We start from the raw sequence: 26063 nt of genomic DNA, 5'->3' as shown, positions 1-26063 counted from the left end.
TAAACGGTTACAGGTTTGATACCTGGACCACTGCCGTTGCACCCTCAGGCAAGGTACTTAACCTGAATTGTTTCAGTGCATACGTAGCTGGATAAAATGGATAATATGTAAGAAATGCAAAAAGGAAAAAAAAGCTGCACAAATGGCTGTGGATACCAGCGTCTGCTAAATGCCTGCAATGGAATGTAAACGTCTTTTTCTCTCTCTCCTCCTCCTCATCCCTCCATCTGGCGAGTATCAGAGACACAGAGAGAGAGAGAGAGAGAGAGAGAGAGAGAGAGAGAGAGATACGACCTTTAACTAAAGCCTTTAATCACTAAAACTGCCCAATCAGCTCGGAGATGGGGGAGAGGGCACAACAGCCCCGTGCAATCACATTGTTTACAAACAATGCGCTGAATGACACACTAGCGTTAAATGTATTTCTCAGGCCTGTTCAAAAATGGGGGGGGGGGGAGGAATATACAACATTTACAAACACATCTAAAATGTGGGTCTAAAACTGGAAAACTGAGTGGGTTAAGAAAGAAGTCTTTGGAACAGATAAAATATTCGGCCAGCTGTGTTCTGTTATGTAGCTACATGTATATTCAACTTTATTAACACAGTATGTAGGATGGGTTATGCTGGAAAACAGAATAGAATAATCATTTAAATTAGTCTATTTAAATATGCAAACTTTGCCTGTCATTGCTATTTCCTATTATTGAGGATATTTAAGTTATAGCCTACTCAGTATTAACATGGCAAAATATGTGTTAGTTTGCTTCAGATAGCACTGTTCTCTGCCGTTGAAGGAATAACCGTAAGTGTGGTCATATCTAGCAGTAAAAGCAAATAGGTCGGAGGTATTAATAGAAAATGATCGATTTTCTGTTATGGACTGGGATAATGTCAGTTTGATCTATATAGACGTGGGCAGGGATTAGTCAAATTCAGCGGTGACATACAGAAATGACCTGTTCATTTGTTCTTGAACTGTGTCGAGTGCTACTTATATGGTCACAAAACTCTTACCACGCACATACCTCTTTCATTAAACACTACCTTATCGCTCCCTCCCACAACTATTCCAAGTTCACATACTTTTTGCCTACTAGAACCGGTGCGGAATGTCCATCGGACACGGCCATTGGCCAAAGCGAACAGGATACTTCATATCCCGGCCTGTGATTGGTCACGTAGGAAGACTCAAAGCTCATAGGCCCCGCCCTCTTTGACCGCACCCGGGCTCTGAACATCGACGAGCGAGAGTTTAACTAGCTAGCTTGAGAGGGAGGGAGACCGAAAGAAAAAAAAGAAAAAGGGACAGAGAAACAGAGGGAGGAAGCGAACAGTGAGGTTAGTTCGACCCGAGTGCTTTGCGAGGCAGCAGTTCACCAGGAGTGTTTCACCGCGACAATTTCACGGACTGAGCCGTCCAATCTAGATAGCTTTCCTCCGAATAACGCCTGCAACTGAAAAGCAGGTAAAGTCTGAACTAACCTGTCTATCTGAACTTCTCTCCCACTGTGTCTGTCGCTCCTCGTTTGACTTTGGCAGGCTCGTGAACCAGGAAGGGAGAAGATTGCAACTTCTGTAGCTAGCTAACTAACTCAGTAAAAAGATGGGGTGTGTAATGTTTCTTTTAAATCATTTTGAAGTTAAGAACCTATTGGGCTGTTCATTGTCCTGTTTTGCTCGTGAGAGTAGGTCACCAAGTAAGATGGCAAGGCCTTTCTTTGTAAGAAAAAAGGGATATATCGGTGGCCAACTTTTTATTTGAAGATTTCAAGCTGTCTGCGCGAGAGCGCAATGGAGGAAAAACGTTGTCCATGTAGCTAGCTAGATAGGCTAGTGGGCTAGTACAGGAAGTGGTTCGCATGAATGGGTCGGAGAGAAGCGAAGGAATGGACAGAAAGATTTCTGAAAGAAAGGGTGATGGCTGAAAGGCAACCGGCTCGCCGGTGAATGCAAAGTTTTACAAGCGCGCTCTTATTTTCGTTTGGGAAACTTAGCTAATCTGTCGCCGCTTCGTAGATTTAGTGTCATTGTAACTTGCTGCCTGCTCAGTCTGCGGGCAGTGTTGTTACACACCCATTACGTCACTTGGAGTGTTCTCGCGACTGGCCACCTCTCCCTTCCTTTCCTCCACCGCTGAATGGTTTACATGGTCTTTTCTTACTCTTTGGGGATGGTATGCCGATATTGCTGTGTAATTATAAGTGTAAGAATTGCTCCGTATGAATCAGTCCTCTTCAATTAATGTAACTGATAGTTCCAGTTTATTTAGCCTGAAGTCGGCTACATAAAGTGCAAGATTCCACTAACGTTGCATGCATCACATTACACCGACAATGTAAATTATTTCACTAATACATTCAATTGTAATTTTAGTTTTAACTGTACTTTATATTGTGAGTGCGGATTGGGATAACTGGGCACATTGAGAGCAACGAAAATGCTGTCCCAACTGCTCTTTATACGATCATAAATCGTGGTTGTGGACAACAGTGACGATGCGTTTATGATCTATGATCTATATCGAGCAGCGAATCGAGCTGTGTAGGTACCATGTATTCCAGACTACACGCTGAAGTCTGAAATGCACTGCGCGGCGGCTACTTCAAACTAAAGGCAGTTAATAAATTCACTTTTTGTGTACCGCTGTCGGTCTGGTACGCACGTGTGCGTGGAGATTCGATAGCCAACTTGCACTTATACTAATTGTAAAAATGACCTCTATTGAAATTAAATGCAACCATCCGAGCTGTACATGCTCATTTCAGTACTTTTCTCTTTACTTTTGTGGCGATGGATGACTTGCTCGCGTCTATTCCCCCACCAGCGACAAGGAAAGGTCACGTACATCTGTTCGGTCACGTTGTTGGATTGATGAGTTAGTGCCGCCGGGGTTGCGCACAAGTGTGAGAATCGAGTCCCGCTACTTTCAGCAGGTGCAGCTCTGCGCAGACAGGCCCGGACAGGACGGGGTTTGTCGGTTGGCTGAGCAACCTGCACTGTGCGGGGAAGGGAACACAGACGCAGTACAAGTGAATTAAATTGCAGGCTTCGTCAAATAACAGTGTGGGAAACAACTTAGTTCGACGTTAGGACCGTTTCTCGGTCACAGTTCAGTGGTCTCCGAGGCATTTCCTGTATGTTGTCATTTCCTGTTTGTTACACCGCGCCGCTGTAGCTGAACGCTCTCGAGCTGGGACTGTTGGGTTTCAGCCATTGTGAGCGCAGCACAGCCGAGTTTGATTTGCAAAGTGATCCACTGCACGGAAGATGTCGTAGCCTGGTTTCTTGTTCTTGTTTAAAACGTTGACCCTCTAAACTTTAATTGAAAAAGAAAAAATGGAAATGGGGTTTCTCTTATGCGACCAAAAAGCATGTATGGACTAGTACGAACAACTTTCGTACAGAGCCTCTAATGTTAACAATGAAGACGTCACAAAATGTACTTTTTTGGGGGCATTGTAAAGCCGGTTGTTTCCGAGCGCGGAGCCGTGTGGTTCCCAGAGGGAATTGGGCTGGAGGTGGGGTTGATGGGTGGATGCCTTGTGTAATTATCGGTGTGTACAAGCACCTGCTAACTGCAGGTACTGTGTCTACATGCAGACGTTTGGGTGAGGTGCCCGGTCTGGTATAGATGGTGATAAACTAAGAGCGGAGTGTTGGCAACTTCAGCGTGTAGCACGCAGCCTGTTAACTTAAATTATTCATCAGTGTGACTGACACACTTTTCCCAGAAGAATTACAATGGCGACGCGGTGGATCATATTTTGAATGCATCTCAGTATTAATAACCGACTCATTGGGTAGTCTGCGTTGATCCGCCAGAAAAATAAAAACTGTCTAACATTCATCCTAACAAGTAGCTAGCATAACTGTTTCATGCCCAAGTGAACACAGGGCCCTACAATACTCCTTAAAAGAAGCGACGACTTTGAACGCGCGACTTTGAACTTTTCAGATGCTGTGTTTACCCGCCCTTTTGTGATTCTGTCGTTTCTGAACACGGTTAGAAAGCTTCCTCCGCCCTCCACTTTCGTGTTGGCAGAAAGTCATATTGCCCGCGGGTGCACTCCTGTACGCTTGTTTTTGTAGCGCGACTTCCTTGCCTGCCTTTGATGAGAGAACTATAGTTCCGATATCCCGTGCAAAGGTAACATTTTAGTGAATGTAGCCTGAACCTGCGGTCCTAAAACCGTCCGAGCCGATGTCCCACGCGCTTTCTGTGACGCGGCTGTTCTTAAATGTTCAAATGTGAAATGCAAATGTTTTTTTTTCGACTATTACAACGCATTTTACAGGTGAAGTGGCATAGTAGTTGGGGAACTGGGCCTGTAATGCTGAGGTTGTAGGTTTCCAGTGTCTGGTTGGGCCGCCTAAATAAATAAATAACGTGACTGGTGTGAATGCCCACCCAATTTCACCAATCAGCACACCTTCCACCAGAGAGGCAGGACCTAATTACTGAAAACCAGAGGTGTGGTGATTGGTTGGAATGGAAACTTTCATTCTCCCCCTAGCACCTGATTGGATAGCACAGTGCGTGCACTAGGCCCTGATGTGCTGTGGGTGGGGCAGACTATGGCTGGCACAGACCACCATCCACTTGATGCTCTATTTAAAAAAAAAAAAAAAAAGTATGCAGTGGTGTACAATCCCACCATCGTTATGTGAATGAAATCGGCAAGTAATCTGGATTTCTATGGATGGATTAACATTTCAGTACGTGTGTGCGTGAAGAATCAAGAGTTTCTTTTCATACGTCGGTCTTAAGGGAAAGCTTACTGTCAGCAGCCTTTGCAACCAGCATCGGCAGATATTTGCAGTTTCATCCTCCCCCCCCAAATATCCCTCATAAATATCTTCCATCTTCTGTTTTGATTTCTGTACAGCTTTAAGACTCTCCCACACCGTAGCTACACACGGGGGATTTTTTTCTATATCGGTTGAGAGTCGAGCGCCCTGTAGACTGTGCACACGGTGTCCTTGACTCCCGTGCATATTTTTAATCCCCTGTACTTGGGGGAGTTTTGCCCCGGCCCTGGCAACCTTGTTTTGTAACCTGGTGCTGCCGGTGTTCCTCTGTGGGTCCTGTGGAGTGCAGCGGCGTCGCCGGGGTCTGCGTGCCGCGGTCCGGCCCACACGCCAGGTCTCAGCGGGCCTCATCGTCTCTGCCGTTCTGATTACTGCAAATGTGTCACAGATTATTCAAATCTCCATTTGCGAAGGCTAGAGGTGGACCTAACCCTGAGGTTTAAAAAAAAAAAAAAAAAAAATGTATTTAAAAAAAGCGCTCCTATTCGAAGGATATTTTTATTTCTTGACCACTTAAACCTCTCTTTTCTCTCTCAGCGGGCTCCCGGCTGCGTTGTGTGGGGCCGGCGTTGGGGCGAGAATGAGGCCGGGGCTGGTGCTCTATTTTAGCAGTTATGAAACGCCCCCTTGGAGTCAGGATGGGACGGCGCGGACGTCTTTATCAGGGAAAGGATAATAAACTCCCAGCCGCTGTGAGCGCGGAGTCTGCTTGAGTGGCAGCCAAGGGCAGGAACGGGGGGGCAGGAACGGGGGGGGAGGAGGAAGGGGGGGGGGGAACAAACTGCGGTGGAGCTGGGACATCGCTCCAGCCCTTCTCTGGAGCCACTCGCCCAAATCTCAGTCTTATTCATGTTTTTTTAATTATTTTTTTATTAGCAGAGGAGCTATTGAGTGACAGGGCTGGGGTTACCCCTGCCAGCTCACCTGCCCCCCCCCCGACTGGCCTGGGCAACGTGCAGCAGCGCCAAAAGCGGCTAGCCTCTCCGCCATGTTTGCTTTGATTCCGGAACTCAGGGCGTGCCGCCGTGACTCGGGAGCTTTTGATTGGACGTGCCACCTGCTCTGTGCCTGTCCTATCACGCGCACTGGCACAGTCTTTTTGGTGGTTTCCAAAAGACGCGGCGAGCGGGGCGGGGCCGTGGGGTGGCGTGCCAGGCGGGCGGGGCGTCGCTCGTATCGAACGCCCCGCTTCTGCGCCGTCATTTTGCAGTCCGTTCATATGCAGTGCAGGGATTTCTCTGCTCGGCCCGAATGACGCTGCTGAGTTCAAGGTTGGATTCAGGGGTCTGGGGTTGGATTCAGGGGTCTGGTTCAGTCAGCAGGGCTGTTTCACTCCTCTCCTCCTCTTTACTGCAGTCCTCCCTTGTTTATGTGCACTTCTTCTTCTGTCCCCCACTTTCTGCTCTTCTCTGCTCTTGTTTTTCTGTCCCTCCTGTCTGCCATCTTTCATCTCTCTCTCTCTCCGTCTCTCTCTCTCTCTCTCACTGTCGATTGAAGTGGATTTATTGGTGCTGCATGTTGCCAAAGCCATGCAGATGTGATAAACCATTAGGCAATAACATGGGATGCTTAGTAGGGGGAGTTTTAAAGGAACTCGGTTTTGTTTTCTTCTCATCTCTTTCCCTCTCTCCTGTTCTTTCACTCCCTCGCTCTCTCCCTCCCTCCCTTGCTCTCTCTCCCTCCCTCCTTCCCTCTCCTGCTCTCTCTCTCTTTCTCCCTCCTGCCCTCTTTCCCGCTCTCATATATATGATCTCACCGGCAGTACGTGGCTTAAGGCCAGTGCGGTGATGTCATTTCCTGTGCCAGAGCTGCCCGCGGTCGGCATGCTGTGCCACCGTAAGGGCCGATGTCCGAGTAAGAGACCGCGTGTGTGTGTGTGTGTGTGTGTGTGTGTGTGTGTGTGTGCCCCCTCATTAATGGCTGAGCAGTGCACGCTGGGATTGCTCCAGCCCTAGTCTGTGTGTAATCTCCGTGTCCTATCAGCCCCTTCATGTCAGCACATAGACTTTGCTCAGGGCCGTCCGTGTGGCCTGCGCACCTGTGCTGCTGGTGTTGACTTAGTGGCTTTCGCTATTACCCAACACGACACGCTCCCACCAACACCCAGGTACAGTCTCGCGCACTGACCTTTGAACTTCGCTGCTCGCTTGGGACCTTTTTCCTCCTGCACATTTATGTGGTTTAGCTGGTGCCCTCATTCAGGGCAGCTTGGCATACATTTTGGCATACACAAGTTCTCCCATTCTTAGCTCTTTAAGGTGTGACATCACAAACACGTAATTGGAACATTAACTGAACATTCTAATGCTGATGTAACAATCACCGCTGGCAACTGAAAGAAATGGAGTTCTAGAACATTTTGGAACAAAAAAAAAAACATTCCAACAAAACCTACTCTCAGGGTTAAGAGTGAGGTATGTACTGACCTGAGCTGTTTCATCAGTGAAATAAATGAACTGAAAATAGTACCTGTTTGAAAACAATGGTCGTTTATCTACCTTACAGAAGGGGTGGGGCTTAGTGCTGATGTCATAGTTGCCTGAAATGGAAGAGGAGGGAGGCCAGGGAGAGCAGAGGAGGAGAATGATGAAGAGGAAGTGGGGGAGGGAGATGAAGGAGGAGAGCGAAGTGCATCCAACGTTCGATTCTCACTTTCACTTCTTGTCAGACGTTTCTCTGCCATGGCGACCAGGCTGAATGTCTCACAAACAAACAGCCAGCTTGTTCAGGAGTGTAGAACGGGGTTTATGGAATGTTTCAGTTAAACATTCTTCATCCAGACATGCTGCAGAGGACAAAAAAAAAAAAACGTTTTGTTAGCAGGCTGGCTAATAAAAATGTGACAGAAAATGTGCTGTGTAAGAGGGCTGCAGTGAGGAGAGCTGGCTTGGTCCCGGTCTCCAGACGGGACGGACGCCTGGCTCGCACCTGGCCAGCCTCCCCGCATTCTTCCTTTCCCGCTTTTAAATCCTGTGTGAGGATTATGGGGGGAGTGATTGATGCGAGCGAAAGATAGGAACCACATTTCTGCACAGTAGCGCCGGGTGGATTTACGTCCACGCAAGCCCCTCTGTTTCCCACCCCAGGCCCAAAAAATGCGAGACGTTTGACCTGCTGATTTACCGGCGTGCGTCAGGAGGGCTTAGGATCGGCATGTGCCCCTCAGGGGAACCTGCGTGAGCACTAAAGCTTTTAGAGTTAGCCTCGCGCTGTGATGCTCGGGTACCTGACAAAAAAAGTTATTTAAACTCCTGGAAAATGCAGGTGAGAAGGGCCAGTTTATCCTGCTTGAAGCCAACAGGCATATTTTATGAAGAATTATCTGTTCTCTGTAATCGCATACTGTAGCGATTTAACCCTTTGAAGAGCAGGTTTTCTGGAATGTTTTTTTTTTTTTTAATTCTAAGTCAGTGTTCTAGAATTCCTCTGCTTTCAGTCACCAGCAGTGATTGTGACATCATCAGCATTAGAATGTTCGGGTAAGAACATTCTTCTCGCATATTTGTGACCTCACTCCTTAGTGAGTTAAAGCAAAACAAAACAAAAAAATTCTTGCCGCCTCCCCTCTGCCCTCCCATCCCAAATGCCACACCATGTGACCACGCCCTCTCCATACTGTCCTCCTTTTAAAGAGGGGAAAATCCGCCTTTCCTCCTTGTGATGCTTGTGCCCACAGTCTCTGTTTGTGTTTGTGGGAGGGTGTGTGTACAGCAGGGGACGTAGATCACCCATAGCTCTGAGTTTACAAAATTACAAAATTAATTTCCTGTCACTGTTTTTATGCAGCAATGAGATGGCCACGCAGGTAAAAAAAAAAAACCAGGAAATGAGTTCATTTCAGGCTGTTTTTTGCTCTTCACAGAACATTAAGCTTGGGTGTAATGAACAGTTTATATTTATTGTGCTCTCCGGCGCCCCCTTGAGGAAGACTTTGTTGACGCGCTGGGCTTTGTGTTGTTGGCCCGGCTCTGTTACACACATGATTTGTTAAGCTGTTGTTTGTACATCGGACTATTTTCTTCAATGTGCTCACCACCTGTAAAACAAAAAACAGACCCCAGAATTGAGGAAGTGCTGGAGCAGAAAGGGGTGTAGCTGTTTTCGTATCTTCTAGAGCAAAGTTCTCCTGCAGAAATTCATTTATGGCCGCTGCTGCTATTGCTTTGAGTCTCGATGGCAGGCTGAGCGACATCGCGAAATTCGCTGTTGCTGGGCGATGTCGATGGCGATCTGGGCGCTGTTGCTGGGCGATGGCGGTCTGGGCGATGGCGGTCTGGGTGATGTTGCTGGGCGATGTCGATGGCGGTCTGGGAGATGTCGCTGGGCGATGTCGATGGCGGTCTGGGAGATGTCGCTGGGCGATGTCGATGGCGGTCTGGGAGATGTTGCTGGGCGATGTCGATGGCGGTCTGGGCGATGTTGCTGGGTGATTCGATGGCGTTTTAGGAAGTTCTCTGGCGATTCGATGCGGTCTGGGGATGTGCTGCGTGTCGATGGCGGTCTGGAGATGTCGCTGGCTGAGCGATGGCGGTCTGGGATGTTGCTGGGCGATGTCGATGGCGGTCTGGGCGTGTTGCTGGGTGAGCGATGGCGGTCTGGGCGATGGCGGTCTGGGAGATGTTGCTGGGCGATGTCGATGGCGGTCTGGGTGATGTTGCTGGGCGATGTCGATGGCGGTCTGGGCGATGGCGGTCTGGGAGATGTTGCTGGGCGATGTCGATGGCGGTCTGGGAGATGTTGCTGGGCGATGTCGATGGCGGTCTGGGCGATGTTGCTGTTGCTTTGTGTTTCGATGGCGGGCTGGGTGACGTCACCCAGAAATGTCAGGGCGCGACTTGGAAATGAAGTTCTTCCTCTGCCTGCCATTTTGTGCTCCTTGTCTGGTTTTAGTTTTGGTCCTGCAAGAAGAGCCCTGTTCCCCTCAGGGTTTAAGCCCCCAGGGGAAATAGTTAGGGTGGGGGGAAGTGCCTCAGAGGGTAGGCAGCCGTGGTGTTCACACGGCACAGCCCACACCTGACCCGGTGACAGCAGGACTACACCACGCCAGTTTCGTTAAATGGCTCCACCACGCCCTTTTCCCCTTCCATGGAGATCTGAGTCAGAGGTTCTGTTGAATACTCTGTTGTTCGTGGAGGCGCTGGTGAATTCAGCAGAGGCTGACACCTTGGGGAAGGAGCCCATGCCCTCCTGGTGCATTTTTTGGCCAGCAGGTTCAGTGCCCTTAGCCCCTGTATTCCTGCTGCAGCCAATGGAACGGTCCAGTGTTCTCCTGGATTAAACCACCTGGGATTTTCATATGACTCTTCCCCCCTTCCCTCCTCCTCTTTCCTGTTACATCACTTCCTGCTTTTGTACGCTTGTTCCTCCCAGCACCGCTGTGTATTACGGCTGTCAAAAGTGCCATGAAATTGAGTTCGAATATTAGCTTTTGTAATTAGTTAGAGTTCGAATATATTCGAATATCATTTGCCTATAATTCACAAAAATAAGCTGCTTATTGTCGGGCGCAATATGCACGTGACGCTCCCTCTAAACTGGCCTGCGCGTTATTTTCCAGAAGCGGGCAGTAGAATAGAGGACATCGGTGAACTTCCATACTAGGTTACTACATCTGGGGCCTCATTTACAAAACGTATTTTAGATCAACTTTGTGTTGCGTACGTAGAAAATCACGTCAAAGTAGTGATTTATAAAATTTCAACATGACTTGATTTGACCGTGGAAACGGTCGTCACTCTACGTCAGGTCTTCACTTCGCGTATGCACGCAAGTTCCTTTTATAAATGAGCCCCCTGCAGTTTCTATAGCTAATGCACAAATGAATAAAGCACTTTGTTGTGGATGTAATTTGCCACAACTCGGCATCACAATAATAGGGAAATGATTGTTTATGGGAAATCCCTGATTGTTTATAGGAAATCCCTGTTTATTTCTTAACACAAAAACTATTCAAACGGCTAATACCTGTAGCCTAAAACAACATAAATTACTTACTCTGTTTAGTTTGTTTAACTTCTTTCATCATCCAATTTTATCAGAATCTTCAGAACAGAAAGGCAACATAGCCTGCCATGGGAACATTATTTAGCCTAAATTATTAGCTGACCAGATCTGTTGAACGAAGTGAAAAAAGAGACTGGCTCGCGAGGCTAGCTGACCAGTAACGTTAGGTGTCAGCTGAAAGTATCACGGAGGTTATTGGCAAGGAAAACCAGACGATCCACTTGCTCTGGATTCAGGGCAGAACGTTTTTTGTTGACGGAGGAAGTAACGTTAGCACAGGAAATGATCTTTGTGTGCATGAACATGATTCACCGCATCAAATTGCCTGTATATTCATGCCTGTATATTCATGTTAATTACCAAAAAAAGCCTGTATATTCACGTTAATTACAAAACGCGGGATCCAAAACTAATATTTGAATGCTCAAATTTAGGTTCGAACTTTAAAAAAAAAAAAAAAAAAAGATTTTCGAATAGTTTTCGAACTTCAAATATCTTTTGACAGCCCTACTGTGTATTGTGTGACAGCCCTACTGTCCCCTCCTCTCCCATTAGCCTGCAGTTTCCATTGTTTTTTTGGCCCATTCTTCTGTCTCTAATCTAATTTTCTTACTAAGTTCCACCTCTGGGCTGTTTGCGTGTCCTGGTTTTCTTCCAGAATATGCAGGATTATCCACTGTTTATTTTCCGTTCGATAAGCACGCTGCGATTTTAATTGAGTAGATTGGCTTTGAGGTTTTCTCCAGTCTTATTGAAAAGTGTTTATATTATCTCTGCAGGAGTTGTGCCTGACTGTGTCCTGTACGCGGGGAACTCCATGTGTTCTGTGCAGGGGGAAGTGGGTCTGCAAGTTTAGGGAAGTTTTTGGAGGGAATCTGCTGACCTGAAATGCAGTGTGTGACCGGACACATGGGCTGAATGGGAGGCCTGTGGTTGGAAGGTCGGGGTTTTGGGAGAGGTGTGGTGTGTTTGTACAGGGTGTGGTGTGTGGGGGAGGGCTGGAGGATTTCTCCTCCTCTTTCCTTTCTCTGTTTTTACATCAAAGGAAGGTGAAGTGTCTAGCACAGCAGTGTAGTATAATGGGTTAGGAACTTGAGCAAGGTGCGTAACCTGCATTGCATCAGTATGTGTCCAGCTCTATAAATGGGTGCAATGCAAATGCTATGTGAAAGTTGTGTAAGTTGCTCTGAATAAGAGCGTCTGCTTAATGCCTGTTATGTAATGTCTAAATGACTGTAGAAGCTCATCCTTTAACAGGAACTCCTTGCATGAACCCATTTAAAACCTATAGTCTATACTTGTGTTATTTTCCTAGAAAGAATAGGCTGACTTAGACTGCCTTTTATTTCTTTATTTATTAAATTATTTTTGGGAAAGGGGGGGGGGCTTAACTTGACTCTTAAGTCATTTATGATGTGTCCTTTGGGAGGTGAACACTTATGAGAACATTTATGGGAGAAGATTCTCACCCCAGTTCAAATATTTGTTCTGGAGGCATAAGAGAGTATTCCCGAGTGTTTAAAAAAACAAAAAACTATAACTATAAAAAGGCAAAAACTGCAGCTCGTCCCCTAGCGTGTGTGTCCTCTCGTAAGTCCCGCTTTGTCTGCGTTGGCCTCGGACAAACTGAAGTGCGTTGGAGGCAGAGGGGTGCGCTGGAGGTGAACGTTTCCGCCATTCCCGCCGTGCTGTGCGCAGGGTGATGTCTGCGCGCTCTTAGATGTGCGTTTCACTTTGAGTGTCTCGTTTTTCTGGGGAGTGCAGTGGTTCAGCTCGCGGGGGTGGGGGTTCAGCTCTGCGGGGGTGGGGTGGGGGGGGCAGTGGGTTCAGCTCTGGGGGGGGGCTCACCTCGGATTAGCCTAATTTTACACTGGCTCATGAAGCCACATCCTCTGTCTGAGGGACTGGAGCTGGAAGCTTGGCCCAGTTAAATGACCGGCTCGGTGGACTGGAAGCTGGTTTAATGACCGGCTCAGTGTGACTGGAAGCTGGTTAATGACTGGCTCGGTGTGACTGGAAGCTGGTTTAATGACTGGCTCGGTGTGACTGGAAGCTGGTTTAATGACTGGCTCGGTGTGACTGAGGTGGTTTAATGACGGCTGGTGAACTGAAGGCTGAGTTTAATGACTGGCTCGGTGTGACTGGAAGCTGGTTTAATAGCCTGGCTGCGGTGTGACTGGAGCTGGTTAAATGACTGGCTCAGTGTGACTGGAAGCTGGTTAATGACCGGCTCAGTGTGACTGGAAGCTGGTTTAATGACTGGCTGGTGGAGCTGGAAGCTGGTTATAATGACTGGCTCGGTGTGACTGGAAGCTGGTTTAATGACTGGCTCGGTGTGACTGGAAGCTGGTTTAATGACCAGCTCGGTGGGACTGGAAGCTGGTTTAATGACTGGCTTGGTGCAGCTGGTTTAATGACCGGCTCCTTGGAGCTGGAAGCTGGTTTAATGACCGGCTTGGTGGGACTGGAAGCTGGTTTAATGACTGGCTCGGTGTGACTGGAAGCTGGTTTAATGACTGGCTCGGTGTGACTGGAAGCTGGTTTAATGACTGGCTCGGTGTGACTGGAAGCTGGTTTAATGACTGGCTCGGTGTGACTGGAAGCTGGTTTAATGACCAGCTCGGTGGGACTGGAAGCTGGTTTAATGACTGGCTTTGCAGCTGTTTAGACGCTCGGAGCTAGCGGTTTAATGACGCTGGTGCTGCTGGTTATGACGGCTCTGGACTGGAAGCTGGTTTAATGACGGCTGGTGACTGGAAGCTGTTTAATGACTGCTCGTTACTGGAAGCTGGTTTAATGACTGGCTCGGTGGAGCTGGAAGCTGGTTTAATGACCGGCTCGGTGTGACTGAAGCTGGTTTAATGACTGCGGTGTGACTGGAAGCTGGTTTAATGACTGCTCGTGAAGCTGGTTAAATGACTGGCTCGTGTGCTGGAAGCTGGTTAATGCTGCTTGGCTGTTAATGACCGGCTCTGAGCTGGAACTGTTATGACTGCTCGGACGAGCTGGTTAATGACCGGCTCAGTGCAGAGTCACGGAGACCGAAGGCATTATTCGGTGTGGCTATTCTGGGCCGGGAGTGGCATTGATTTACCGTGAGGATTTCGTCCCCTCTGACCGGAGCTGCAGGAACCAGGGAGCGGAACCACTGAAGGGAACACGGGCGGAAAAAGGAAGAAAAATTTGTGGAATTTTTTTCCACCCTTTATCTCCGTCTCCCTCTCTTTCTCTCCCTCCCTCTTTCTATGTCTCTCTCTCTCTGTCCCTCTCTCTCTCTGTCTCTGTGTGTCTGTCTCTCTTGCTTTCCCTCTCTCTCTCTCCCCCTCTCTCTCTTGCTTTCCCTCTTTCTCTCCCCCCTCCTTGGGGTCCTGCTTTCTCCTTGATGGAGTGGGAATGGGAGGAATGTGACTCTGGAAGACTGGATAAACAGAAAGGGGGGGAGCAGGAGGAGGAGAAGGGGGGGTTAGATGTTTGAGTGTTGGGGTTTGGGTTCGGTTAGGGATGGGGTGCAGGGGGAGGGGAAGGGTGAGGATGCCCAAGTTATATTACAGGAAATGGGCGGGGGGTTGGCGTGGGGGGTCGGGGGTTTTGGGGGTGGTGGGGAAAGGGGTGTGATGGATCTCAGCTGCGGGGGTCAGGGGGGGTCGTGAGAAGAATGGCGTGTCTTTCCCCTGTCTCTCCCTTTGCGTCCCTGCACAGTGTTAACCGGACCGGCGCTCTGACAAATTTCACAGTCAAAACGAATGACGGGCGAACAGGGAAACATCCATTAAACCCACAGCAGGGGCACAGCTGCCCCCACGTGCCATTCAGTCCCCACTCGCTGATTTCGACCAATGGTGCGCTCCAGAAGGAGAGCTCATTCGTTTGATTGGTTCAGGCGAGTGTGACGGCTCGTCGTAGCTCCGCCCACCCTTCGGAGGTCTCTGTGAAACTTCTCTTTCTGGTCTCTAGTATTAATCCCTGCCTGCATCACTCAGCCGGGTGCCTGTGTGCCAGTGTGGCAGTGTGTGCCAGTGCGCCACTGCTCCAGTGCACCAGTGTGCCACTGCTCCAGTGTGCCTGTGTGCCAGTGTGTGCCAGTGCACCAGTGCGCCATGGTCATAGTCTAGCCTGGCGCTTTACGGCTGAACGCCGGCGCACTCTGACGACGTCGAGCGAGCGGTCAGCTCACGCCCGGAACACCAGCTCATGTAGGCGTGCTCCAAAATCACAGCCTCGTCCCGTGACCGACAGTGGCAGCTATTTCTTAACATGCAGGCTCGGAGTTCATCTTGGGTTCCTTGGAACAAAAAAACAGTTGCGTTTGAACCTGTACTTTTACAGTTATGATGCAACCGCTCTGCTAAAGTAACTTTTGTTTATTGGTGTGTTAAAATAACGATGCTTGATGCCCATTGGGTTTTTAAGAGTAAAACTGATAATTGTGCTGCCCCACTGGTAAGTTTTTTTTTTTTTTTTTTTAAGCCTTGAAATGAAATCGCAAATACAAAACTTGCTTATTTTTGTGCTGCTCTTGTTTGCACCAAACGGCTGCTGTCTGTCTTGGTGTTTCTTGGAACACTCACTGGTGAGGTCAGGTTGCAAAAACCATTAATGGTTAGCAAAAATGCTTGTGGTTCCTTCGATGTAAAAGTTCTATCATTAACCATTTGAAGAACAGGTTTGTTTGGAATTCTATGTCACTGTTCTAGAACTCCACTGTTTTAAGTTGCCAGTAGTCATTGAGTCCGCATCAGAATGTTCCCTTCAGAACATTCTAATCACAGATTTGTGACCTCACCCTTAAAGGGTTAAGGAGAGTGCAGGTTTATTGCTTTCGCTTTTGTTCATGGTCCATGGGTCTTAAACTGCTGACAGTCCAGCGATTATCTGACACACCCTTCCCCTCCCCCTCCTACCCCCCCACCCCCTCACTGTCTTCACAGTGCCTTCCAACCCCAACCCTAATAAGATGAGGAAGAGAAATCCTGTGATAAGTGTATGCCGATGTATGTATGTGATAAAACTGGATGGGTCTTAGAGTTTGGTCACAGTTAGTCTAACCATAAAATCAAGTTCAGGTTGAAAACTGCAGCTGTGGGCAGGTCTAGATCAGCACTGTGTCGCTGTGCTTCGCGTCAGTGGTGCAATAATAAACACACCTTAAAGAATGTTGTTTTGTACACATGCGCCCATGATGTAGCTTCTTTATGCTTTCTTTAAGGGGCAGTTCACTCAAAAAGACGAATTTTCCACTTGCCCGGAGTACTGCTTTACATTGCCAATAGTATGTGGGCACCCCTTCTAATCAGTGGTTTCGGCTACTTCAGCCGCACCCATTGCTGACGGGTGCATAAAATCAAGCATACAGCCATGCGATCTCCATAGACACACATTGGCAGTAGAATGGGTCTTACTGAAGAGCTCAGTGACTTTTAACATGGCACTGTCATAGGATTCCACCTTTCCAACAAGTCAGTGTGTCAGATTTCTGCACTGCTAGAGCTGCCCCGGTCAGCTGTAGGGGCTGTTATTGTGGCCACACAAGCTCAGAACAGGACTGCCAAGTGCTGAAGCATGTAGCGTGTATAAAAATAAAAAAAATTAAATAAAAAAAAATCATCTGTCCTCAGTTGCAACACTCACTACAGAGTTCCAAAATTCCTCTGGAAACAAAGACGGCACAAGCACTGTTCACCGGGAGCTTCGTGTGATGGGTTTCCTTGGCCGAGCAGCCGCGCGCAGGCCTGAGATCACCGCGCGCAACGCCGAGCGCTGGCCGGAGTGGCGTAAAGCACACCACCGTTTGGGGCAGCGGAAACCTGTTCTCTGGAGCGATGAATCACTCTCCGCTATCTGAGAGTTCGGCAGATTCATCTGGGTTTGGTGGAATGCATAGTAGAGTTTGGCAGAGGAGGAAAAACGGTCCGGGGCTGTTTTTCACGGTTTGGGCTAGGCCCCCCCCCCTTGGTTTCAGTGGGAAATCTTAGTGCTGCTCCATACTGTGACATTCTAGAGAATTGTGTGCTTCCAGCTTTGTGGCCACAGTTTGGGGAAGGCCCTTTCCTGCACTGTGTAGCCCCTGTGTACAAAGCCTGGTCCATAGAGAAATGAGTTAGGTGGGGAAGAACTTGACTGGCCTGCGCAGAGCCCTGACCTCAACCCCATTAAAACACCTTTGGGATGAACTGGAATGCAGACTGCGAGCCAGGCCTCACGACCAACATCAGCGCCCGACCTCACTGATGCTCCTGTGGCCGAATGGAAGCGAATCCCAGCAGACGTTCTCCAACATCTACCGGAAAACCTTCCCAGGAGAGTGGAGGCTGTTACATCCGCAAGGGGAGGGAGGCGGGGTGAGGGGGTCCACCTCCATATTTAATGCTCATGGTTTTGGAACGAGATGTTCAACAAGTACATATCGATGTGATGTTAAAGTATTCATATACTTTTGGAAATGCATATTTCCGTCAAGATGTTGAATTTTGTTTTAAAACATTGAGGTCGTGCCCCAGAATTCTGGCGTGCTTTGGCTGAGACTTTGCACAGTTGGTGTGCGTTGTAGAAAATGTTAATTGATGAAACTGCACACAAATTACGCTCTGTGGATGTTAGTGAGTAACCATGGCATTATGTTTGGAAAGAGACGTAGTTTTACAGAAGTTAGGGACCTGTCGAGGTCCATCAGGGTAAGCTGTAGCAGATGTCAGGAAAACTAGGCAAATCTCAGTGAAACGATGTGTCTGGATGGATAGACAGTACTGGGGCAGCGGCACGATTGTAGTTGTTTTGGCTCTGCCCTCCGGTACACGGGATTGGAAATGAAGCCTTTTTACCGTGAGGCTGCAGGGCAGACTGCCAGCGTAAATTTGAGGGTATTTGCGTCCCTGTGGGGTGAAGCGTGTAGGAATTACAGCCCTCTTTATAGGCCCCCCCCCCGTCTCTGGGCTCGTGGCGCTGCTGACTGGTGAAATGCATGATGGGAGAACCGGTACGGCAGCTCGAGGAGAGTAGCCGCGCGCCCCGCCCCTCCCCCTCCCCGCGCTCCCTCGCCCAATTCCGGTATTACCCGTCGAGCGACTGCCTCTGCGGCGGGACGCCAGCACCCTGCCCCCGCCCCCGCCCCCAGGGGCCCTGATCAGGTGTGCTGCAGCACCTGCAGCTCCTCCACCTGCAGCTCCAGCACCTGCTCCTGCTCCTGCACGCTCTTTAGACATCACTCACTCAGGGCCTGGGGCGGGACCGCCCTCCTGCTTAAGAGCAGACAGGCTAATGGCCTACCCTGCACACACACACACACACACACACATATACACACTCACATATACACACACACACACGCACGCACGCGCACACACACACACACATACACACACACACACACGCACATACACACACACACTCACACACGCACACACACATACACGCACACACTCACATACACACACACACACACATATATACACGCGCGCACACACACACACACACATATATATATATACACATACACACACTCACACACATGCACACGCACACACATATACACACACACGCACACATATACACACATATACACACACGCGCACACACACACATGCACACACACACACACACGCGCGCGCACACACACACATATATATGCGCACACACACACACACATATATACATGCAGGCACTCACACACACTCACACACACTCACACACATATATACATGCAGGCACACACACGCGCACACACACACACACTCACACATACATGCAGGCACGCACACACACACACACACACATACATGCAGGCACGCACACACACACACACACTCATATATACATGCAGGCACACACACACACTCACACACATATATACATGCAGGCACATACACGCACACACACTCGCACACACACATGTACATGCAGGCACATACATGCACACACACGCACACACGCATGTCTATATTTAGATGTACGCACGCACACACCCACGCCTGTTCCCATGGCGTGTTTTTGGGATCGGCCGATCACACAGTAATCACAAAGGCGCTGTTTTTGTGTCGTGGCATGTCCTGGCTCGTTCTGAACGACATGTTTTTGTGTGTGTGTGTGTGTGTGTGTGTGTGTGTGTGTGTGTGTGTGTGTGTGTGTTGTTGTGTGTGTGTGTGTGTGTGGTGTGGTGTTGTGTGTGTTGTGTGTGTGTGTGTGTGTGTGTGTGTGTGTGTGTGTGTGTGTGTGTGTGTGTGTGTGTGTTCTGCTTTCTGCCGTTTAAGTGAAGGACATCAGACAGCAACTGAAACATATTTGGGCCCTTATGATGTATTTTATGAATGTGGACCTAAATAAAGAATGAAAATGTGTTGGGACAGAGCTCAGCCTGTGTAAGTTAGCTCTTTATTTTAGCGCTGTTTGTGTGTCAAACACGCTCTCCGGCTTTCTTCCTTCTTTATTTCCTCTCTGACTCCTCTCTTCCCTGACTCACTCAGCCCTCAGTTTTATGGCTGAATTAATGGCCCATTAAAAAAAAAAAAAAAAAAATATATATATATTTTTATTTAAAAACAGAGATAAAATATGTAAAAAAAAAAAAAAGAAATCAACAAACCTGATTCATGTCTCTCCGCCCCCCTCCTGCAGCCACCATGTCGGACGCGGACAAGTTCCTGTATGTGGACCGAAACCTGATCAACAACCCCCTGGCGCAGGCCGACTGGGCCTCCAAGAAGCTGGTGTGGGTGCCGTCGGAGCGGCTGGGGTTCGAGCCGGGCTCGGTGAAGGAGGAGCGGGGGGACGAGTGCACCGTGGAGCTGGCCGACTCCGGCAAGAAGGTGAAGGTCAACAAGGACGACATCCAGAAGATGAACCCGCCCAAGTTCAGCAAGGTGGAGGACATGGCCGAGCTCACCTGCCTGAACGAGGCGTCCGTGCTGCACAACCTGAAGGAGAGGTACTACTCCGGCCTCATCTACGTGAGTACCCCGAAAACGCTGCGCACCCCGATAACCCTAAACCCTTATCCCTGCACCTCATCCCTACCCTGCCCCACCCCTACAGCACCCCTATTCTGATACTCTCTGAGTAACCTGGGAGACACTGTTCCTCCCCCCCCCATGTCCCTGCTGCCTCAGCCTGCCTCTGGGTGAAAAACCAGGGAAGGCTCTTTTCTGGCCTCTTTAGGGCTGCTGATCTGCTGTATCCCCCCCCCCCCCAGCCCCGCCACCCAAAAGGGTTCATCATTCAAGTGCACACTGACCCTCAGAGGCTTAGACATCTACATCTGGCCCCCTGGCCCCCATCTGGCCCCCGTTCAGAAGGCTGATTTTCATTAGTGAGTCACAGCTTTTACACAATGATTGGAATTTTATTTTTCAGTACTCTGGTGTTCTACACGTCCGGGAAGGACGATGTTATCCAGCTGTCCCGGGACAGCGCTGGTGTCCCCCTGTGGACTGGCGTCCCGGGACAGCGCTGGTGTCCCCCTGTGGACCAGTGTCCCGGGACAGCGCTGGTGTCCCCCCTGTGGACTGGCGTCCCGGGTTGAGGGGCGCTGGGGGTACCCCTGTGGACCGAGGTCCCGGACTGAGGGGTGTGAAGCTGCTCTTGGTTCTGCTGCTCTCTCTCCACCTTCTCCTGTTTTCACAATGTGCCATAAACAGGAAACGGCCGGGAACAATGCTCCCCTGCTGGAGTGGGGTGGGGTGGGGAGGGGGGGTGTGGGGGAGGAGGAGGAGGAGGAGGAGGAGGAGAAGGGCGGAGGGGTGGTTGCTGTTGGATCAGAGCACAGTTTGGAGCTGTAGGAGTCTCTTGCGAAGGCCTGGACATGGAATGTAAATTGTGTCGCAATTTGTTATTGTTGACTGAAAATCGATGGCGTCCCCCCCCCCCCCGCCCTGGCCCTGGCGTAGGGGGCTGGAATCAGTTAGGCTGCGGCACGCTCTGAACTGGTCATGTGAACACGGCCCGAAAACCCGGCCCTAACAAGCGCCCCAACGGCAGAACGAGAGGGAGAGAGGGAGAGAGGGAGAGAGGGACTGCGCAGCGAGAAGGAGGGATGACTGAGGAGGGGGGGAGCAAAATGGCCGACCTTTCTTTCACCAAGATGGCGTACGGTCGTTAACACGGGTGACGGTGTGTTGCAGTGCGTCGGTCCAGAGCCGTGCCTTCAGATCAGTGTCTCCGAAGGAGCAAGAAGAGATGAGATGGAATGAACATTGCCTTAGGACGCAGGAAAAGAAAGGAGAAAATAAGAAAGAAAGAAAGGGGGATGGGAAGGTGGAGGAGAGCTGGAGAAGTGGTGGAACCTAAGGGGGTGTGGGCTAGTGGGCGGTGCTCTTTGAACCGCTCCCAGGCCCCACCCACCCTGTTGCAACACGGTGACATCACAATAGGAAGTGGCGGGGTGGGTGGGGCCTGGGTGACTGTGAGGTTCCTCCTGGAGAGGGCGTGTCTCCCAGTGAGTTATTGGTAGATCAGGGAAGTGGAGAGATGAGGAAGAGGAGGAAGGAGAGTGCTGAAATGTGTGTCGTTCCGCCCCCTCCCGCCTCGCAGAATCCCGCCGCGGTCGCTGGCGATGGACACCGCCGTCCCGTCCCGTCCCGCCAGTTTAGCGTGTGGCTGCGTCGGGCCCTGCGGGGGCGTGTGGCCCTGCGGGGGCGTGTGGCCCCCGGGCGTCTCCGGCACTGTCCCGGAGCTGGCTGTTTAACGGGACGCGCCGCTCAGCAGCTCTGCCGGCGGCCATTTTGCCCGCTCGTGATGCAGCGCATTCCTGCCGCGCACGTCCCCCGTCCCATGTGCCCCGTCCCGATTCGCTTTGGGTCTGATCCCCTAACGGCCCACAGCCAGCGCTGCGCGCTCTTCAGCTATTCTGAGTATTCTGTACCATACAGCAGGGCAGATTGACCCCTCTCTCTCTCTCTCTCTCTCTCTTTGTCTCTGTCTGTCTCTGTTTCTCCCTCCCCTTCGCTCTCTTCCTCTCTCTCTCTCCCTCCCTCTCTCTCTCTCTCTCTCTCTCTCCCTCCTTCTCTCTCTCTCTCTCTCTCTCTCTCTCTTTGTCTCTGTCTGTCCTCCCGTCTCTTGTTCTCTCCTCTCCCCCCCCTTCGCTCTTCTTCTCTCTCTCTCTCTCTCTGTCCCCCTCCCTCTCTCCTCCCTCCCTCTCTCTCTCTCTCTCCCCCTCCCTCTCTCTCTCCCTCCCTCTCTCTCTCTCTCCTCCCCCTCTCTCTCTCTCTCGTCTCTCTCCCTCTCTCTCTCTCTGTCTCTGTCTCTCCCCCTCCCCCCCCCTCCCTCTCTCTCTCTCTCTCTCTCTGGTGGGTGGAGTGCAGTACAGGCCTGTGTGCTCTGATGGTCAGAAGTGCGCTTTATAAATATCCTGGAACACTTCTGTAAACTTTCTGAGGGAAAGCCACATGCTGCACGGGGCTCTGTGCTGACATTTTGTTCCACCGAGCACATGCTGTCCCAAGCAGAAAAATCAAGGAGCGCACACATGCTCTCTAATAACTAGGTGTGCTCCTAAATTATATTCGGGGTTGGCACACCGCTTTTTGGGAGCGAATGCAGCAGGGCCCTGCTGAAGACCCTCAGGGAAAGCTTTCAGTTGGCTCACAGTGCCTTTCCAGCCAATCCCCATCAGTCAGCTGATTTTTAGAAAGTTATCTGAGGAGATTTCGTTTAACTGCTGAATTTCTAGAACGTCTGCTGCTGTGGGGAAACTTATCTAGCAGCAAACCTAAAAAAATAAAATAAAATAAAAAGTGAAACATGATACAGCTGCAGTGATGCATGCACAACTATCACCATAGAATAAAAGACACTATGTAGATTTTTGGAGACACTGTGCACAAATACTGCACACAGAATATACAATAAGACTTGCGGGTAGTAGCTATAAATGCAACCCGCAGTGCGTATAAACGATAGATCAGGGTTGTGAGCAGTAGGGGAGCGGGCCTGTCCACCTACGCATGGCTCGTTCTTACAGGAACTGTCTTTTGAGTTGAGTGTCTTTGATGAAGGACTGTAGTTCTTTTACAGAGGATTATTTTCGGAGAGTTGAGTGTCTTTGATGACGGACTGTAGCCCTCGTGTTTTTGGGGCTGCGGATCGTCACGGCGACGGCGGGTGACGCTTCCCCTCTGTGTTCCAGACGTACTCAGGGCTCTTCTGCGTGGTGATCAACCCGTACAAGAACCTGCCCATCTACTCGGAGGAGATCGTGGACATGTACAAGGGCAAGAAGCGCCACGAGATGCCCCCCCACATCTACGCCATCACCGACACCGCCTACCGCAGCATGATGCAGGGTGAGGCACGCCCGCTCTGCTCTTCGTCACCGTCTTCATCAGTTTGCCCCGTGCGCTCGCTCGCTCACTCCCTCTCTCTCTCCCTCCCTCCCTCCCTCCCTCCCTCCCTCCCTCTCTCCCTCACTCCCTCCTTCCCTCTCCATGCCATTTTGCATGACGGAGGTGGCGGGGGAAGTGGTAAGGAAGCGAGCAGGGCGGGGGGGGTACGGGTGCAGGCTGTGGGGGGTTAAGGTTAATTGGCTTGCTGATTAAAACCGTTTCCAGTCACAGGAAGCCGGATATCGACTTCCTGTCTGTGGCGAGGGCACTTCCTGGTGTACAGACAAACCTTTTGTGTGCTCTGGAGATTAGTCACACCCTGTACAGTACACCCTATATGTGTGTGTGTGTGTGTGTGTGTGTGTGTGTATATATGCGTATAAGTATTTATGAGTTACATATGTATATATATAAAGCTCTTGTACATAGGCGGGCTCTTGCGTAACCTGTTTTTGCGTCGTGTTCTTCTCCACCGCACACACACTGCGCTTCCAGCCGTCCTGCTCCTTACTCCACGCAGGAGTCACTGTGTGCGCTGTGCTGTGGTGTTTTAAATGGTGTTCCTCTCTCTCTCCCTCTTCCTCCCTCTCTCTTTCCCTCTCCCAGACCGTGAGGACCAGTCCATCCTCTGCACGTGAGTCTCATCTTAAACGCTCTGGCTGCAGGTTTTATGGTTTGTGTCGTATTTGTCATTGTGGGGTGTTTTCTTACACCCTCCTGTGCTCCCTTATCTCCCTCCCTCCTCCTCCTCCTCCTCCTCTCTCTCCCTCTCCTCCTCCTCCCTCCTCCTCCTCCTCTCCCTCTCCTCCTCTCCCTCCCTCCCTCCCTCCCTCCCTCCCTCCTCCTCCTCTCTCCTCCCTCTCCTCCCCTCCCTCCCTCCCTCTCCTCTCTTTCAGAGGGGAGTCTGGTGCAGGGAAGACGGAGAACACTAAGAAGGTGATCCAGTATTTGGCGCACGTGGCTTCATCCCACAAGACCAAGAAAGACCAGGTGAGCCCCCCCCCCCCCCTCGTTATTGTCAGGGCTGTGGAAGGTTAGACTCTGCTTTAGAGGAGCGTTGGAGGAGCGTTAGCCGAGCGTTAGCCGAGCGTTAGAGGAGCGATGCCCTGTGTCTGGAGCACAGCTGGCCGGGTCTCGGCCTGGGGAAGCAGTTAAGAGCTGATCTGAGATCAGCCCGTCCGGAGGAGATGTGCAGGCCTTGTGTTGAGCTTGTTTCTCTCTCTCTGTCCCCAGACCCACGCAGTCCTGTCACATGTGAGTTACACTCTTACTGACCCAACCCTCGTCCTCCCTCCCGCCCTCCCTCCCTCTCTCTCTCTCTCTCTCTCACCCCATCACCACTCCCGTCTTTCGCGTCTGCTGGAGAGCTCTCTGTGGCGGGTTTTTTTCGAGGGTCCGACGGAAGTCTGGGTCACATGACACGGGCGGGGCTCGGAGGACTTGGGAACTTGGGGGTGGGGGGGGGTCGGGGGGGCTTTGAATATTCACACGGACAAGAACGGCGTTTTAGCCCTGGCAGTGTGAGGAGTGAGGGGGGGCCTGTGTACAGTTAGGTGTCCCCCCCCCTCCCTGCGTTCGGCTGTTCTTGTCCGTTTGAGTTGGGCGTCGTCGTCTGCGGCCTGTTTGTGCAACGCATTCCCTGTGCATTCTGGGGTCCCGTTTGCGCTCCGGTTATTTTATGTGCTTGTGTGTGTGTGAGAGTGCGAGAGTGCGAGAGTGCGAGAGTGCGAGAGTGCGAGAGTGCGTGCGTGTGAGAGTGTGAGCGTGAGTGTGTGTGCGCCTGTTGTGTCCTCGCTGGTATGTAAACTCGTGAGTTTGTGTGTGTCTGCTGGTGTGCCTTCCTGCCTGTGGTGTTGGACGCCGTCAATACGCTCTGTGCAGCTCAAAATGGCCTTAACCTCGTCTCCCTTACTCTGTGTAAAGTGTGTGCGTGCGTGTGCGTGCGTGTGCGTGCGTGTGCGTGCGTGTGCGTGCGTGTGCGTGCGTGTGTGTGTGTGCGCGTATGTGTGTGCGTGCGTGTGTGTGTGTGTGTCTGTGTCCGTTTGTGTGTGTGAATTTGTCTGTGCGGGTCTGTTTCTGTGTGTGTCCGTATGTGTGTGCGTGTGTGTCTATGTGTGTGTGTGTCTGTGCGGGTCTGTCTCTGTGTGTGTGTGTGTGTGTGTGTGTGTTTGTGTCTGTGTGTGTGTGCGTGTGTGCGTATGTGTCCGTTTGTGTGTGTGTGAATTTGTCTGTGCGGGTCTGTTTCTGTGTGTGTCCGTACATGCGACTCTGTGTTAAGGACGTGCAGAAGGTAAGTGTGCTGTGGGGTGTTTTTACGGCAGAATAGACGTGTGGTGGAATCTTGTGTTTGCATAAGCACAGCCAGGCACAGCCCAGCACAGCGCAGCGCAGCACAGCCATCACAAAGCCTTCCCCACTGCCACGCACTCACGCTCTCGCACGCTGGTCGCCATGGCGTCCTGAGGGATAAAGGGCGCTAGCGCGCGGTAGCGACTGCCTTCGCTGTTGCGGGGCTGGCTGTCATAGGTGTCCATCACGGTGAGTGCGCCAGTTCTGACCAATGGGGAGGGCTTTGCTTTCTGGTGGGTCGCGCTCATTGGGTGGAAAGCGTCGTTGTGTACCGCTTCGCCACGCCCCTTTTTTTCCCCGCTTGCCGCGCCGCCGCTTACCGCCGTGGCTCCGTCGCGTCCCTCCGACGGACTCGCCCGCTCCCCCCGGTGACGCCGAACCGCGGTCCTGGTCGGCTGGTGGTGTGTGTGCTTCCCGCCGTTCGCCCGTTCTCCCACAGCGCCTTCCAGCTGCTTCTCCCCCCTGCAGTGAGGCCCCGCGGTCCCCCCTACGTGGAACAGCCGGCCGTCCGCTCTCTCAGCGATGCAGTCCGCCATTTAAAAAAAAATAAAAAAATGACACGGGTGACCTTGGGCCTGCGCCATGAAATGC

The 26063-nt window shown here is 50.8% G+C and overlaps 1 protein-coding gene across 1 annotated transcript in view; it reads left to right on the top strand.

The window, feature by feature from the left end:
* Positions 1–1237: 1237 nt before the first annotated feature.
* Positions 1238–26063, top strand: part of LOC135243986 (myosin-9-like) — a 50309-nt gene continuing 25483 nt past the window's right edge. The window contains exons 1-6 of the mRNA XM_064316145.1: positions 1238–1468; positions 19423–19754; positions 22928–23084; positions 23730–23757; positions 24020–24113; positions 24357–24377. Of these exons, the coding sequence (XP_064172215.1) occupies positions 19428–19754; positions 22928–23084; positions 23730–23757; positions 24020–24113; positions 24357–24377 (627 nt within the window). The 5' untranslated portion in view covers positions 1238–1468; positions 19423–19427. The remainder of the gene's footprint in view (positions 1469–19422; positions 19755–22927; positions 23085–23729; positions 23758–24019; positions 24114–24356; positions 24378–26063) is intronic.

The sequence above is a fragment of the Anguilla rostrata genome, chromosome 17 (assembly GCF_018555375.3).
Source record: "Anguilla rostrata isolate EN2019 chromosome 17, ASM1855537v3, whole genome shotgun sequence".
NCBI classification, from domain to species: domain Eukaryota; kingdom Metazoa; phylum Chordata; class Actinopteri; order Anguilliformes; family Anguillidae; genus Anguilla; species Anguilla rostrata.
The sequence above is the reverse complement of the archived record's forward strand: the minus strand, read 5'-3'. Positions and strand labels throughout refer to the sequence as shown.